At 42.7% G+C, this 17,120-nt stretch overlaps 1 protein-coding gene across 7 annotated transcripts in view; it reads left to right on the top strand.

Moving 5' to 3' along the window:
* The window catches only part of dnmt3ab (DNA (cytosine-5-)-methyltransferase 3 alpha b), a 718,146-nt gene that overhangs the window by 553,874 nt on the left and 147,152 nt on the right, over positions 1-17,120 (top strand). For 4 of the 7 annotated variants that reach the window (XM_068023814.1, XM_068023858.1, XM_068023846.1 and 1 more), the window contains exon 16: positions 16,471-16,494. The exons of the other annotated variants lie outside the window; for them this stretch is intronic. In XM_068023814.1, the coding sequence (XP_067879915.1) occupies positions 16,471-16,494 (24 nt within the window). The remainder of the gene's footprint in view (positions 1-16,470; positions 16,495-17,120) is intronic. 7 annotated transcript variants of the gene reach the window in all.

Here is a 17,120-nt window from a genome sequence, read left to right as displayed (position 1 = left end):
ATTTCCCTACAGTACCTCGGCGGCACTACTATCTGGTGAACTACTGTCTACTCTTCATCTGCAGGTCTGTGAGGAGGTCTCCACTTCCTCATTCGCACTTCATCCTTCAAATAGTAGCACTCTGGAACTCCCTTTGCTTCGGCTTCAGTTTGGGCAGTCTGTGCTAACTTTTTTAAGCCTGGGTTGGCTTGCTGAGCGTCGAGGAAGGAAGACTTGTTTAACCCATCCTCTGGGTCCTCTGACTTCCCAAAGAAGGTTTCAGATAACCAGACAGTAGGGCCATCTGTCTGCAGTGCCAGTTCAGCCTCCTGTGACAGAGCTTGTTTGACCATGGAATGGGTCACCACACAGTCAGGAAAAGTGCCAGGGACCTTTTCCTGTAACTGCTCTGTCTCCCTGACCTCTTTCGGTCTCTCAAACCACTGGGGAAGCTACTACCTTTGCCCTGCCAGATCATTACCCTGGAGAAGGCAACCCATCCACAGGTAAACTAGGGACAATCCCCACGGTTACCAGTCCTGAAACAAGGTCGCACTACAAGTGTAAAGGAATGGGCATATACTTCCCTTCAATTCCATTTACTAGCACTCTAGCATTCAATGCACTCTCTGGGGGACAGTCATGCCTTTTCCCAGCAAAAGGGATTGGGTGGCCCCTGTATCCCTAAGTATGACTATGAGCTTACTTGCCTCACTTGAGGGATATGGGTCACTTTTCCTCTGGGCACAAAATCCTGGTAACTCTCAGGGATTTTGTTAAGTTTTCCCACACTCTCAATGGTGGATTTACTGGGTTTTACTGCCGCAGTTAAAGCCACAGCCTGGTCTGCTAATCTTTCCATCAGGGCCCCTTTTCCTGCACGGGTCTGGTGTACCCTGACTAAACCTATGGGTTTTCCCCGTAACTTCCAGCAGTCAGCTCGAAGGTGACCTTCCTTGATACAATGGAAACATACAAGCTTCTGGGTGTCACTCCTGTTCTCAGCATCTTTCTTTTTGGCCTGAGGAGTGCACCCTGTGTTTCCAGCTCTCCCTTCTCACTCATGGCTGTTCATCCTGCTATCACTCTCCCACCTTCTATCCTTTTCAGGTTTTTGGAGGTGACTAGGAAGGGTTTCCCTTGGGGTAATGGCATGTGAATAATTCTATAATCATTAGCCAGGATTGCTGCCTGCCTGGCTCTTGGAACCTTTTGTTCTTCCACGTGGTTTCTTATGGAAAGGGGTAGCGAGTTTTTGAACTCCTCTGAGGTTTTCATAGGTGTACTCTATCTTAAGTACTCATTTCCATTGGTCGAAAGCGAGTTGCTTACCCATTTTGAACTCGATGTAAGTTTGTTCCAGCTGTTTTCGGAGAGTTCGGAATTTTTCTCAATATGCCTCCAGTATCAGCTCGTATGCACTCAATATAGCATTTTAGTCATCTCATAATCTGATGAACTCTCATCAGGCAACAGTACATAAACTTCGTGGGCTTTTCCTGTTAGTTTGCTTGGCATTAACAGTGTCCAGCTGTCTACTGACCACTTCAAACGTTTTGCAAGCTTGTCAAAACAGATAGAAAATGCTTCCACATCCCGCTCATTGAACTTTGGTATCAGCTGGGAGAACTTTAAGAGCTCAGCAGCCAGTCCTGAGCTAGGGGTAACTCCCTCACTAGCAGTGCCTTCACTGGTTGTATTGGGTCTTCCCCTCGTTAGTTCAAGCCACCTTAACTCCCTTTCCTGCTTCTCCTGCTGGAAAGCTTTTTCCCTTTCCTGGAAAGCTCTTTCTTTCTCCTTTTCCGAGAAAGCTCTTTTTCCCTTTCCTTAAACTCTCTCTGCTCTTTCTCATTCAGGAATTCTGATTTTAGTCTCCTTTGTTCTAATCGTACCTTAACTAATGTTAATTTATCTGTTTTAAATTGTATGCCTATCTCTGGTTCTTCAATGTCAATTTTAAAATGGTTGGCCACAAGTTTTAGGATTTCAGTCTTCATAGCTTTTGGACGGATAGTAACCTTTAACTGTCCAGCTACATTCCTCAATTCTTCAACAGATAGGGCTTTTAACCTGGCCCAAGTTAAATCACTCTGTTCTAGGAAGGTACTCGCCTCGAATGTGAACATTTTGGTACTGTAGGACTGAAAACCAAAAGAAATCCTGTATTGAAGTTTTTAAATTATTGCTAGGGATCAATTGGGTTTTCCACTTCCAATTTCCTGTTTGTCTTTGGGTTTGATCCCAGATAGGAGTCCCCAAATTTTTGTTACGGTCAAGTGAGGAGGAGTCGAAGGGCTTCCCTCTTTTCCTTTTCCCTGTTTGACCACAACAGATTTAATTCTTTCTTAAAGTGGATGTACTGGCCGATTCAGTAGGTGTTTGATTACTTACTTGCTAACAAGTAACAAGAACCAATCGGACTGGTTTTCTTGAGTTAACAAAAAAAAGAGGTTAAATTTATTGTACCTAAACCAAACTTAATAAAATAATTAACAACACGCCAACTTTCACTCTCTCACACACACACTACAGGATTGCACACACACACAAGTAGGTTACAGAGTGGGGAAAGGTAGATTGGTTGAGTTAGAGTCCATAAAAAAAGGATACAGTCTGTAAAGTTTGGTGATTCAGCTGGTTTCTAGATAAATTCAGTGGTCCTGAGGCTTTTAGTTGGAAGAGATAGATGACTACTAGCCAGAGTATGCAAAGATGGTCAGTCATCAAGCAGGATTTGAAAGCTTTCAAGCTGGAATGGAGAGAGAGAGAGAGGGACTCCTCCCTTAGGGTCTGCTCATGTCCGAGTCCAGTTGCTTCCTCTCTTCTGCAGAGGAAACACCTGCTTAAAACCACAGATGGGGAGGGGCTTGTCACATGACAGTCAGTCAGTGATTCAAACATAGCATTTAGCAGTATTTCTTCTTCTTGCTGAGAGAACAGGTAGTTCCTTTAAACTTCCTGGGTCTTGGTTCTTGCTGGGGACTTAGCAGACATTCTGTGTCTCTCCTCACAAGCATTGCAGTATAGTATACAGTGTTGCAAATTAGGTGATCATCTTAAGCTGAAAGGATGAATTTGCTGGCAGCTTGCCTTTTAAAAATGTCTTTAAAAAAATATATAAATTCAGATCTCCAGCCAGTGGATTAAAGAAAATTATCATTCAACAAAACACATTGGCATAACAAAATTCTAAAGTGCACATACTACTTATAAGAGCATAAGAACAGAAGAAATAGGAGCAAGAGTAGGCCATTTGGCCCCTTGAGTCTGCTCCACTATTCAATAAGATATGGCTGATCTGATTGAGGCCTTAACTCCACTTTCCTTCCTACCTGCATAACCCTTTACTGTCTTGTAGATCATATGTTCAATGACCCAGCCTCCACTGCTCTCTGGGTTACAGAGTTCCAAAGATTAATGACGATCTGAAAGAAGAATCTCCTCCTCATTTCCATCTTAAATGGGAGACCCCTTACTTTGAAACTGAACCCCTAGTTCTAGATTTCTCCATGAGGGGAAACATCTTCTCAGCATCTACCCTGCCAAGCCCCCTCAGAATCCTATATGTTTCAATAAGATCACTTCTTAATTCATCTAAACTCCATTGAGTATAGGCCCATCCTTTCCTCATAAACCAACCCCTTCATCCTAGGAATTAATCGTGAATCTTCTCTGAACTGCCTCCAATGCAAGTATATGCCTCCTTAAATAAGGAGACCAAAACTATACGCAGTACCCTAGGTGTGGTCTCACCAACACCCTGTGCTGTTGTAGCAAGACTTCCCTACTTTTATACTCCATCCCCCATGCAATCAAGGCCAACATTCCATTTGCCTTCCTAATTACATGCTGCACCTGCATGCCAACTGTTTTGTGATTCATGTACGAGGACACCCAGATCCCTCTGTACTGCAGCATTCTGCAGTATCTCTCTCCACTTAAATAATATTCTGCTTTTCTATTCTTCTGACCAAAGTGGACAACCTCACATTTTCCCACATTGTACTCCATCAGCCAAATTTCTGCCCATTCACTTAACCTATCCATATCTCTTTGCAGACTCTTTGTGTCCTTCTCACAGCTTGCTTTCCTACCTATCTATGTTTTGTCCACAAATTTGACTACAGTACACTCGGTCCCTTCATTCAGCATTAATATAGATTGTAAGTAGTTGAGGCCCCAGCACTGATGCCTGTGGCACCCCACTAGTTACAGTTTGCCAAACTGAAAATAACTCATTTATCCTGACTCTCTGTTTCCTGTTAGTTCACCAATCCTCTATCCATACCCCCAGTACCATGAGCTCTTATCTTGTGTCAGAACCTTTTATGTGGCACCTTTTCTCTAATACATTTGTCAATCATGATTTTCCTTTAGAAAACCATGTTGACTCTGCTTGATTGTATTATGATTTTTTAAGTGTCCTGCTACTACTTCCTGAATAATGGATTCTAACATTTTCCCATTTTTGAGCATGTTTGAGCTGTTTACAATGTATTACAAGTATGGCAAATCAACTTTAAACAATGCAAAATTTGAAAGAGAAATTTTAATATTTTGTAATGTATTCTGAATGGTTACAGCAGTAGCTTTTTATTTGTTTTTACTGAGAACTGAAAATGATTGTTCACATAAACAAGTAAGGACATCACCATTATTCAGTTCTATAGGGAGGTGCTAAATAAAAGTTCTAAAGTTTACATACTTTACCAAAAGTTTGTGCTAAAATATGCTAAGTACTGTTGCAGATATATTTAGTAAAGACTTCTAATAAAAAGGTTTAACTAAAGTTTTATATGTTTTTTTGGCCTTCACTATAAAAGCCACACCTTAAAGAACCATTAAGAATAGAGTTGTATTCCCCCATGTTACCCTCAGAAATGTTTCATGTAACTGATGTACCTGAATGGGTTAGGAAGATACCATTTATTTTCCTCCTTTATTCCAAAGACCCTTGTTTCACTGTCTCTGGGCAGGATCTCTTTTTTTCTCCCCACCCCCAAATTCTTTCATCAGAGGTGTGCAACCCTGCGCAACAATATAATCTCTGATTCTCCATGAGAATTGCCAGTTGTATATGCACAAAATGTTGTATCCAGCACATATTTTTCTCTGTCATATTTCAGCATGACCATGGCCATACATTTCTGTGCTATTTACACCATTTCTCCATATGTTCCACTAATCTCCCATTGGAGAATTCCTGCAGAAATTCCAGGTGGTGATTATTAATAAGATATAGATAGATAAAGAAGTCTTGCACCCAGCAAACGTCTGTCATATTCCAGATGCCAAACTTTGCTACAAATGTAAACCAACCTTAAAAAAGAGAAGTAAGCCAGTGACAATGCCAGATTCAGGTGACCAGTAGCTGAAACTTACAAGCATATTCTGAACTGCAAAGTTCCTTCTCCTTCTAACAATTAAACTCTGACTTCAGTTTCTGTTTATTTAGGACCAGTTAGAATGTATGGCTGGAGTTTCTGCTTCAGATATAATTGATGATCTAGGAGCAAATTGAACCCAAAATTGTACTAGTTTTGAGAAGTGTTTTTTTCCTCAAGTTTCTGCTGAAACACACTTGATGATCACTGAATGTAAAATTCTGCTTTGGACCAGCACAATAGGGCAGTGTTTTAGAATTTTTAAAAATTTGCTTTAAGAAATATTCCTTAGTAAATCTAAGAGTGGTAACTTGGTGCAGTTTGATTAATACAGCTGAAAATGGATTTATTAAAAAAAAGTAAACATTTTAATCAGGGTCAGGTCCATCACCTGTTAGTAAATTTAAGAAATAAGATATACATTTTAAAATGTGCCTATTAATGTTCGTGCGCCTAAAAATGTCAGCTTAATTTTAAGAGTCACCTATCCTATGGATGCAAAATTCTGTTATGCTGGCAACATTTACTGCTCTCACATATGGGACATCATCATGGCCCATGTGAACACATGCTTGCATCATAGTGCAATTTTGCATCATGATACAAGCATGGAATATGTGTTAACTGTGGCTCAGCAGATATGGAAAGCCATCAGGAAACTTATAGTTCTGGCCACACTGGATGAATGGCCCTCGAAAGAGTGTGTCTGCGCTGTCATTGGTTATCTGGAGGATGTTTAAGGTTCCAATTGCCAGATTCATTGATTCTGCAATATCTATGTGTCAGCAGTCAAGGACAATGGAGAAAGGAGAATGTGCCTAAAGGATAAGCCAAGGGATTCCATTTTGATAAAGTCCTTTCAATGCATGTATACAATTAATGTAAAGTAGCTACACCTTACTGAAATAATACAGCTTCAAGAAATATTTGTCTTTTAAGAGTTCATGCTGCCTGTGGGAAGCCTTGCCTTCCAGCAGTGCATATTGGAATCTTAGTCAAGTTCCATTTACAATTGTCTGACCATAATAATCAGAAAGTCATTGGTAGTGTGAGCCTGAATTTCTGATATGAATACCACTGTTTGTAGTGTAGACGTGAGATTGGCCTATAATTTCTCCTTCCCCATTTGGGGGCAATTATCTCTGTCTTCATCCAGCACTGAGTGCCCTGCTGGTATAAAGATTTCCACCCAGCTCTCTGAGGAATGAATGGTGAAACTTATTCCATGAGTTTGTGAGCTTAAATGCCAGTCAAAGTTGGGATTTGAATTTGAACTCAACTAGTAACTCAAGTGGTACACATTGGGTCATCACATTTTCAGAAAATCTGTTCTCCCCCACATGGAGAGTATCATAGATTCATAAAATGGTATAGCATTGAAGGAGGCTTTTTGTTGCATCATGTCCATACTGATTCTCTGTAAGAGCAACTCAGTCAGTCCCACTACCCTGCCCTTTTCCTGTAGCCTGCAATTTTTTTCTCCAGATAATTATCCAATTCCCTTTTGAAAGCCATGATTGAATCTACCATTACCACATTCTCAGGCAGTGCATTCCAGACCCTAATCATTCACTGCAGAAAGAGGTTTTTACTCATGTCGCCTCTAGTTCTTTTGCTAATCACCTTAAAACATGTCCTCTGGTTCTCGAATCTTCTGCCAATGGGAACAGTTTCTCCCTATCTACTCTGTCTAAGCCCCTCATCATTTTGAAAACCTCTATCAAATCTCCTCTCAACCTAGTTGGGTGGCACAGTGGCGCACTGGTTAGCACCGCAGCCTCACAGCTCCAGCGACCCGGGTTCAGTTCTGGGTACTGCCTGTGTGGCGTTTGCAAGTTCTCCCTGTGTCTGCGTGGGTTTTCGCCGGGTACTCCGGCTTCCTCCCACCTCCAAAGACTTGCAGGTTGATAGGTAAATTGGCCATTGTAAATTGCCCCTAGTGTAGGTAGGTGGTAGGAGAATGGTGGGGATGTGGTAGAGAATATGGGATTAATGTAGGATTAGTATAAATGGGTGGTTGTTGGTCGGCACAGACTCAGTGGGCCGAAGGGCCTGTTTCAGTGCTGTATCGTTAAATGAAATAAATAAAATAAATAAGATAAAAAATAAACCTTCTCTCCTTGAAGGAGAACAGCCCAGCTTCACCAATCTATCCATATAACTGAAGTCTCTCATTTCCAGAACCATTCTCATATATCTTTGTTGCACCCTCTCCAATGCCTTCACATCCTTCCTAAAGTGTGGTGCCCAGAATTGGACACATTACTCCAGTTGAGGGCGAACCACTGTTTTATGCAGGTTCACCATAACTTCCTTGCTTTTGTACTCTATGCCTCTCATTATAAAGCCCAGGATCCCATATATCTTATTAACCACTTTCTCAACTTGCCCTGCCACCTTCAATGATTTCTGCACATATACCCCCAAGTCCCTCAGTTTCTGCACTCCCTTTAACATTGTATCTTTTATGTTATATTGCCTTTCCTTGTTCCTCCTATCAAAACGTTATCACTTCACACTTCTCTGCATTAAATTTCATCTGCCATTCCATCCATTCCATCTCTACGTCCTCTTGAAATCTATCACTGTCATCCTCACAGTTCACAATACTTCCAAGTTTTATGTCATCTGCAAATTTTGAAATTGTGCCCTGCACACCAAGTCAAGGTCATTAATATAGATCAAGAAAAGCAGTGGTCCTAGTACCGGCCTCTGTGGAACCAACTATATACCTTCCTCCAGTCCAAAAAAAAATTCACCACTACTCTCTGGTTCCTGCCACTCAGCCAACTTCATAGCTATACTGCCACAAGAACACAAGAATTAGGAGCAGGAATAGACCATTCGTCCCCTCAAGCCTGCACTGCCATTCGATAAGATCATGGCTAATCTGATTGTGACTTCAACTCCACTTTCCTCTTTGCCCCACTGTCCCTTTTATTCCATGGGCTTCAATTTTGCTGACAAGCCTATTATGTGACAGACCTATGTGGCATACTGACTAAAATTAATCGCCTTGCACCAAATGCTTCTTTCATTCAAGTAACGGTGAGGATCACAGTGAATTTTATAACTCTAATCACCCTGACCTCCAGCTCGGGAGCACAAGGATACAAGTAGAACCATAGAACCATAGAAAAATTTTGGCACAGAAGCAGGCCATTCAGCTGGTCATGTCCGTGCCGGCCGAAAAAACTAGCCGCCCAATCTAATCCCACCTTCCAGCACCTGGTCCGTAGCCTTGCAGGTTACAGCACTTCAGGTGCATGTCCAGGTACCTTTTAAAAGAATTGAGGGTTTCTACCTCCACCACCGTTCCTGGCAGTGAATTCCAGACACCCACCACCCTCTGAGTGAAAAAGTCTTTCCTCATGTCCCCTCTAATCCTTCTACCAATCACCTTAAATCTGTGCTCCCTGCTAATTGACCTCTCCGCTAGAGGAAACAGGTACTTCCTGTCTACTCTATCTAGGCCCAACATAATTTTGTACACCTCAATTAAGTCACACCTCAGCTGTCACAAACGTTTCTCAATTAGCTTGAAAAAGCCCTTCAAAACACTCCTGCATGGGGATGCAGAGACCAAGTGGGCCCACATCAGAGACGCCATCTATGACTCAGCAATGGCCACCTTTGGAAAACGTGAGAAGCAGAATACAGACTGGTTTCAATCTCACTTTGAAGAGATGGAACCTGTCATAGCTGCCAAGCGCACTGTACTGCTGAACTACAAGAAAGCTGGTTAACATCCTTAGCCGCCAGAAGCACCGCGCAAAGAACAGCCAGGTGCTGTGCAGACGACTACTGGCAACACCTATGCAGTCATATTCAGCAGGCCTCCGACATCAGAAACATCAGAGGAATGTATCATGGCATTAAGAGAGCTTTTGGGCCAACCATCAAGAAGATCGTCCCCCTCAAGTCTAAATCAGGGGAAACAATCACTGGCCCAAGCAAGCAAATGGACCGCTGGGTGAGGTATTACCTAGAAATGTACTCCAGGGAAAATTATGTCACTGATACTGCCCTCAGTGCTGCCCAGTTTCTGCCAGTCATGGACGAGCTGGACGAACAGCCAACAAAATCGGAGCTCAGTAGCGCCATTGATTCTCTAGCCAGCAGAAAAGCCCCTGGAAAGGACAGCATTACCCCTGAAATAATCAAGTGTGCCAAGCCTGTTATACTCTCAGCACTCCATGAACTGCTTTGCCTGTGCTGGGATGAGGGAGCAGTACCACAGGACATGCGCGATGCCAATATCATCACCCTCTATAAGAACAAGGGTGTCCGTGGTGACTGCTACAACTACCGTGGAATCTCCCTGCTCAGTATAGTGGGGAAAGCCTTCGCTTGAGTCATTTTAAACAGACTCCAGAAGCTGGCTGAGCGTGTCTACCCTGAGGCACAGTGTGGCTTTCGAGCAGAGAGATCCACCATTGATATGCTGTTCTCCCTTCGCCAGCTACAGGAGAAATGTTGCGAAGAATGGAAGCCCCTCTATGTTGCTTTCATAGATCTCACCAAAGCCTTTGACCTCGTCAGCAGACGTGGTCTCTTCAGACTACTAGCAAAGATCGGATGTCCACCAAATCACCTCATTCCATGACAATATGAAAGACACAATTCAGCATAGCGGTGCCTCATCAGACCCCTTTCCTATCCTGAGTGGCGTGTTCTCGCACCTACACTGTTTGGGATCTTCTTCTCACTGCTGCTGTCAAGTGTTAAGTCTTCAGAAGAAGGAATTTTCCTCCACACAAGATCAGATGGCAGGTTGTTCAACCTTGCATGTCTTAGAGCGAAGACCAAAGTATGGAAAGTCCTCATCAGGGAACTCCTCTTTGATGGACGATGCTGCATTAACATCCAACACAGAAGAGTGTCTGCAGAGACTCATCGACAGGCTTGTGGCTGCCTGCAACGAATTTGGCCTAACCATCAGTTTCAAGAAAATGAACATCATGGGACAGGTCGTCAGAAATGCTCCATCCATCAATATCGGTGACCACACTCTGGAAGTGGTTCAAGAGTTCACCTACCTGGGCTCAACCATCACCAGCAACCTGTCTCTCGATGCAGAAATCAACAAGCGCATGGGAAAGGCGTCTGCTACTATGTACAGACTGGCCAAGAGGATGTGGGAAAATGGTGCACTGACACGGAACACATAAGACTGAGTGTTTCAAGCCTGTGTCCTCAATACTTTGCTCTATGCAGCGAAGCCTGGACAACGTATGTCAGCCAAGAGCAACATCTCAACGCATTCCATCTTTGCTGTCTCCGGAGAATCTTTGACATCAGCTGGCAGGACCGTATCTCCAATGCAGAAGTCCTCGAGGCAACCAACATCCCCAGCATGCACGCCCTACTGAGCCAGCGGCGCTGGACATGGCTTGGCCATGTGAGCCACATGGAAGACGGCAGGATCCCCAAGGACATATTGTACAGCGAGCTCGTCACTGGTATCAGACCCACTGGCCGTCCATGTCTCCGCTTTAAAGACGTTTGCAAACGTGACATGAAGTCTTGCAACATTGACCACAAGTCGTGGGAGCCAGTTGCCAGCGATCGCCAGAGCTGGCGGACAGCTATAAAGGCGGGGCTGAAGAGAGGCGAGTCAAAGAGACTCAGCAGTTGGCAGGAGAAGAGACAGAAGTGTAAAGAGAGAGCCAACTGTGTAATAGCCCCGACAACCAACTTTACCTGCAGCGCCTGTGGAAGAGTCTGTCACTCTAGAATTGGCCTTTATAGCCACTCCAGGCGCTGCTCCACAAACCACTGACCACCTCTAGGCACTTACCCATTGTCTCACGAGACAAGGAGGCCAGAAGGAAGGAAAAGGAATTAAATCACCCCTCAACCTCCTCTCTTCTAAGGAAAACAACCCTGGCCAATCCAATCTTTCCTCAAAGCTTCAACTTTCGAGCCCTGGCAACATTCTTGTAAATCTCCTCCGTACTCTCTCCAGAGCAATTATGTCCTTTCTGTAATGTGGTGACCAGAACTGTATGCAATACTCCAACTGTGGCCTAACCAGTGTTTTATACACTTCCAGCATTACATCCCTGCTTTTGAATTCTAAACCTTGGCCAAGAAAGGAAAGCATTCCATATGCCTTCTTCACCACTCTATCTACCTGTCCTGCCACCTTCAGGGACCTGTGGACATACACTCCAAGGTCTCTCACTTCTTCTACCCCTCTCAGTATTCTCCTGTTTATTGTGTATTCCCTTGCTTTATTTGCCCTTCCCAAATGCATTACCTCACACTTATCTGGATTGAATTCCATTTGCCACTTTTCTGCCCACTCAACCAAACTGTTGAGATCTTTCTGGAGCCTACGGCTATCCTCTTCACTATCAACTACACAGCCAATTTTTGTGTCATCAGCAAATTTCCCAATCATGCCTCCCACATTTAAGTCCAAATCATTAATATAAACCACAAACAGCAAGAGGCCCAACACTGAGCCCTGTGGAACACCACTAGAAACAGCTTTCCATTCACTAAAACACCTGTCGACTACTACACTTCGTTTCCTGTCCCTGAGCCAATTTTGGATCCAACCTGCCATATTCCCCTGTATCCCATGGGTTTTCATTTTTCTGACCAGTCTGCCATGTGGGACCTTGTCAGATGCCTTACTAAAGTCCATGTAGACCACATTCACTGCACTACCCTCATCAATCCTTCTTGTTACTTCCTCAAAAAACTCAATTAAGTTTGTAAGACATGACCTTCCCTTAACAAATCCATGCTGACTATCCCTGATTAATCCGTGCCTTTCTAAGTGGTAGTTTATCCTGTCCCTCAGAATAGATTCTAACAATTTACCCACCACAAAGGTCAGATGGCCTGGCCTATAATTATTTGACCTATCCCTTGCACCCTTTTTAAACAATGGTAAAACGTTCGCAGACCTCCAATCGTCTGGTACCTTTCCTGTATCTAGTGAGGATTTGAAGATGATCTTCAACACATCGGCTATTTCCTCCCTGGCTTCCTTTAACAACCTGGGATGCAATCCATCCGGCCCTGGCGATTTGTCCACTTTCAAGGATGTCAGACCTTCTAGTACTTCCTCTTTCATTCTGCTTATCGTATCTAATATTTCACACTCCTCTTCTTTAACTACAATGTCTACACCAACCCTCTGCTTTGCGAAGATAGAGACAAAAAACTCATTAAGAACCCTGCCCACATCTTCTGCATCCACACATAACTTCCCTTGTACATCTTTTTCCTTAGTTATCCTCTTGCTCTTAATGTACTGATAAAACATCTTTGGGTTTTCCTTGATTTTACTTGCCAATAATTTCTCCTGTTCTCTCTTTGCTTTTCTAATTTCCTCTTTTACTTCACCCCTGCACTTTCTATATTCCTCTAGGCTTTCTAAAGTATTAAGATTTTTGTGATCGTCATAATCTTTCTTTATCTGTTTTCACTTACCCTGTAAGCTTCTAGATAACCGGGGGTTCGAGATTTGGCAATGCCACCCTTTATCTTAGTGGGGACATGCCTACACTGTGCCTGTAGTATCTCGCTTTTGAATGCCTCCCACTGGTTTGCCACTGATTTTCCTTCAAGTAGCTGTGTCCAGTCCACTTTCACCAGGTCACCTCTCAGCTTCTTAAAATTTGCCTTCATCCAATTTAGAACTTTTACTCCTGTTTTATCTTTGTTCTTTTCCATGATTATGCTAAAACTTACTGTATTATGGTCACTAACTCCAAAATGGTCACCCACTGTTACTTCCTGCACTTGCCAGCTTCATTACTGAAGACTAAATCTAGAATTACGCCCCCTCTCGTTGGGCTTGTTATGTGATAGCTAAAAAGGTTCTCTTGAACACAGCTTAAGAATTTTGTCCCCTCTGTGCCCTTCACACTGTTCGTATCCCAGTTGACATTGGGGTAGTTGAAGTCCCCAACTATTGTTGCACTCAGAAATTTGTCTACATATTTGTTCTTCTACATCCCTCTCACTATTTGGGAGTCTGTAGTACATTCCTAGTAGTGTGGCTGCCCCTTTTTTATTTCTGAGCTCCACCCATATCGCCTCATTTGATGATTCATTAGCATATCGTCTCTCCTCAAAGCTGTTATTGATTCCTTAACCAATAATGCTACACCCCCTCCTTTTTATCTCTCTCTCTATCCCGCCTGAAAACTCGATATCCAAGGATGTTGAGTTGCTATTCTTGCCCCTCTTTAAGCCAAGTTTCCATTATAGCAACGATATCGTGTTGCCATGTGTCTATCTGTGCCCTCACTTTATTTACTATTCCCCTTGCATTTCAATAAATACCCTTTAACACTGCTAAATTCCTGTGCTGCACACTTTTTAACCTTTCCTTCTTCTGTCTTTCAGAGTCACTTGCTAATTTTCTGCCTCCTGTTCCCTGCCCTGAAATTGTCCTATCTAAGACTGCACTCAGGTTCCCATCCCCCTGCCAAGCTAGTTTAAACCATCCCCAAATCTTCCTGAAAGGATATTTGTGCCAGTCCTGTTCAGGTGCAGACCATCTGGCTTGTGCAGGTCCCACCTTCCCCAGAACCGGTCCCAATGCCCCAGAAATATGAAGCCCTCCCTCCTGCACCTTCTGAGCAGCCACGTATTCATCTGGTGTATTTTCCTATTTCTATACCCACTAGCATGTGGCCTTGTGAGTAATCCAGAGATTACTACATTTGAGGTCCTGCTTGCCAATCTCATTCCTAACTCCCTAAACTCAGTCTGCAGGACCTCATCCCTCTTTCTTCCTGTATTGTTGGTACCAATGTGGACTCCGACCTCTGGCTGTGCACCCTCGCCCTCCAGAATGCCCTGTAGCCCCTCGGTGATATCCATGATCCTTGCACCAGGGATGCAACATACCATCCTGGAATCATGTCTGCGACCACAGAAACACCTATCTGTTCCCCTAACTATTGAATCCCCTATCACTATTGCTCTCTTGTCCTTACTCCTCCCTGCCTGCACAGCTGAGCCACCCATGGTGCTCTGGTCGTGACTCTTGCTGCACTCTCCAGAGGAACCCTCTCTCCCATTGGTACTCAGAACTGAATACCGGTTAGAAAGTGGGATGCTTGCCGGGGCCTCCTGCACTACTTGCCTTGACCTTCGTGTCTGTCTGGCAGCCACCCAGTCCTTCTCTGCCTGTGCTCTCTTAAGCTCTGGGGTGACTACCTCCTGAAAAGTGCTATCCACATAGTTCTGTACCTCGCAGATGCGCCACAGTGACTCCAGCCGCCGCTCGAGTTCCGAAACCCAGAGCTCAAGCTTCTGCAGCCGGTAACACTTGCTGCAGATGTGTTTGTCTAAGACACATGGTGCGTCCACGACTTCCCACATGCCGCAGGAGGCACATTCCACTTGGTCAAGCTGACCAGCCATTATTTAGCCTTATAAACAAACTGTTGCTAATGTAATAAGTGGAATAACTTACCAGTTACTTGCCAATCAGCTTCTTTCCCTGTACCGTGGAGGCTGAAAAGGCAAAAAAGAAAAGAAAGGCTGCAAAGAGCACCTCTTTCCCCTCGTCAATAAAATCTCTCACACAACTCACAGCCTGACTTTGTCCACAGAGCACTATTCTAATTAGTAATTATTAATAAATTACACTAATTAAAAACCTTTGTAATACTAACCTTGTCACTTACAAGGTAGCTATTTGAGGATTTCAAAAAAAGAATTTGTTTCCACATACAGAAAAGTAAAACATGTGTAGACACAAATTAAGGAAAACTATGTTTTGTTTGAGATAACTGAATGATAGGATACCTTACTGAAGATGGACATATACAGGTATATGGAAAAAGAAGTCACTGAGACATATCAACAATACCTTAAAAGTCTTGCATATAGCTCACATTTCCTGTCACACTTTTTTGTCACATTTTCTGCCATACTTTGTTGATAATACCCTTATTGCTGTAAAACAACATATCTTTGACTTGGCATGATTGATGTCACAGATACTGTACTGGTTAGTTGTATAGCTAGAGAATAACTCACTGGAGACAGTCACATACAGGCATACATATACTTGTTATGGATATTACTGCATAATATTGTGCATGTGTCCTTACTGAATTCTATAGTCCTTTATTTTGATGGAGGCATTAACCCAATTAGAATACACCTCACTGTGGAAACACAAAGGTGGATATCATCCAGTATCAACGTCATAATGGATACATGCATCTATCAGAGTATCTCTAAAGCCCGTGAAACATTTATTTGAATAGAGCAGGTACAATATATCCGACAACAATAGGAGGAAATGTAATAATAACATGTGGGATTTTCCCATCTCTCTTAGTGGCACATGGCCATTTCATATCTGCTTTACTCAAATACGTATAATACAATAGCTTCAGTTTGTCAGGTGCAGATTTGCTTTATTTTAGTATTATTGTACAAACAAATATAAGGCAGAGTTCACATAAATTTTGGGTTATGCTGTTTCCACTAATATAAAGTTAAGGAACTTTCACAGGTGGTAGCATATTCTGGATGGAGAACATGTGGAGGAGAAGCTGTTATTAAGAGAAACCAACCCTTTGAGGACTGTTGAATATATTAGATATATGTGAATAAAAATAACAATTTATGAAAGTTTTGGTTTATTTGGATGAGAATATGAACAAAGACCTGATGCATGCTTTCACACAGTTTTCTTAATTATATACTACTCAACAATACATTTTCACATGTGAAATGTGATGGGCCCTATTTTCAATGGTTTGCATTTTTGTTTGCGCAATGACTGCTCAGCTTGCAGAGTTACACTGCAGAACATTTGTGAAATTTTCCTTTTGAAGGTTTTTGGGAAGTTTCCAAAATTGCACACTGTTGCACATTGATGAATCAAGTTTTAGCTCAGAGGCATATTTTGCGCTATCAATTGTCAATCGTTTTATTGGAGAAAATCAAAAATGGCACTTTTTACTCTGGTGAAACATTTGGAAAGATGACCCCCTCAGAGTGAGAAGTTATTTCTTGTGCATTGTTCTGTTTCCCAAGACACAATCACATGCCTTGTCATTTGTAAAACAAATTCGCATTTTTTTTTTATTTTAATGTATGTTTCTTGTTTCTGCAGGGCTTACGGCAAGTTAAAACTGGGGTAAGTCATTTTCACGCAAACCTGACAATTTGCGGCAGTTTATGGGATTCGAATATCGCATCCTCAGTGCGATAATCCTACGGGAATTGCCTCCAAAAACTGCAGAAAACCTTTGCAGAAGTTTTTTTTGTGCGACTGCCCCAGACAAAGGGGAGAAAAATGAAAACCTTTGCAAGCGCAACTTGCCCAAAACAAACACTCTGTGAATAACATTTCAAAACAGCAAAAGATTTGAAAATAGGGCCCAAGGAGCATATTGTGAAAGCTGCAAGGCACAGCGAGTACTCAAAGGGTTAATGGGGACTATATTGGGTGGGGGAGGGGGGAAGAGGAAGTACTTTAAATGTAAAGTATCTTCCACTTCCCCACCACAGTGTGTGCCACACAGTATTGGGCTTAAAACAAGATTAATTAAAAACTAATAACTGGTTGTGAGCATCTTCCATAGATTGTAGTAGACAGTTACTTGATTGAAACAGATGTGAAATGTAAGGTGAAAGGGGGAAGTTACTCATGATGTGTAAGATTCTTCCCTTCTTCATGTCTATATTGCATCTGCTTGTGTCAAATCACTGCAACCGAGACAAACTGTTTATTGATTATTCTTCTGCTGTAGTTTCAAACCA

Source organism: Heterodontus francisci, chromosome 3 (genome assembly GCF_036365525.1).
Source record: "Heterodontus francisci isolate sHetFra1 chromosome 3, sHetFra1.hap1, whole genome shotgun sequence".
Classification (NCBI taxonomy): domain Eukaryota; kingdom Metazoa; phylum Chordata; class Chondrichthyes; order Heterodontiformes; family Heterodontidae; genus Heterodontus; species Heterodontus francisci.
Note: the sequence above shows the minus strand (reverse complement) of the source record. Positions and strands in the feature narration are given on the sequence as shown.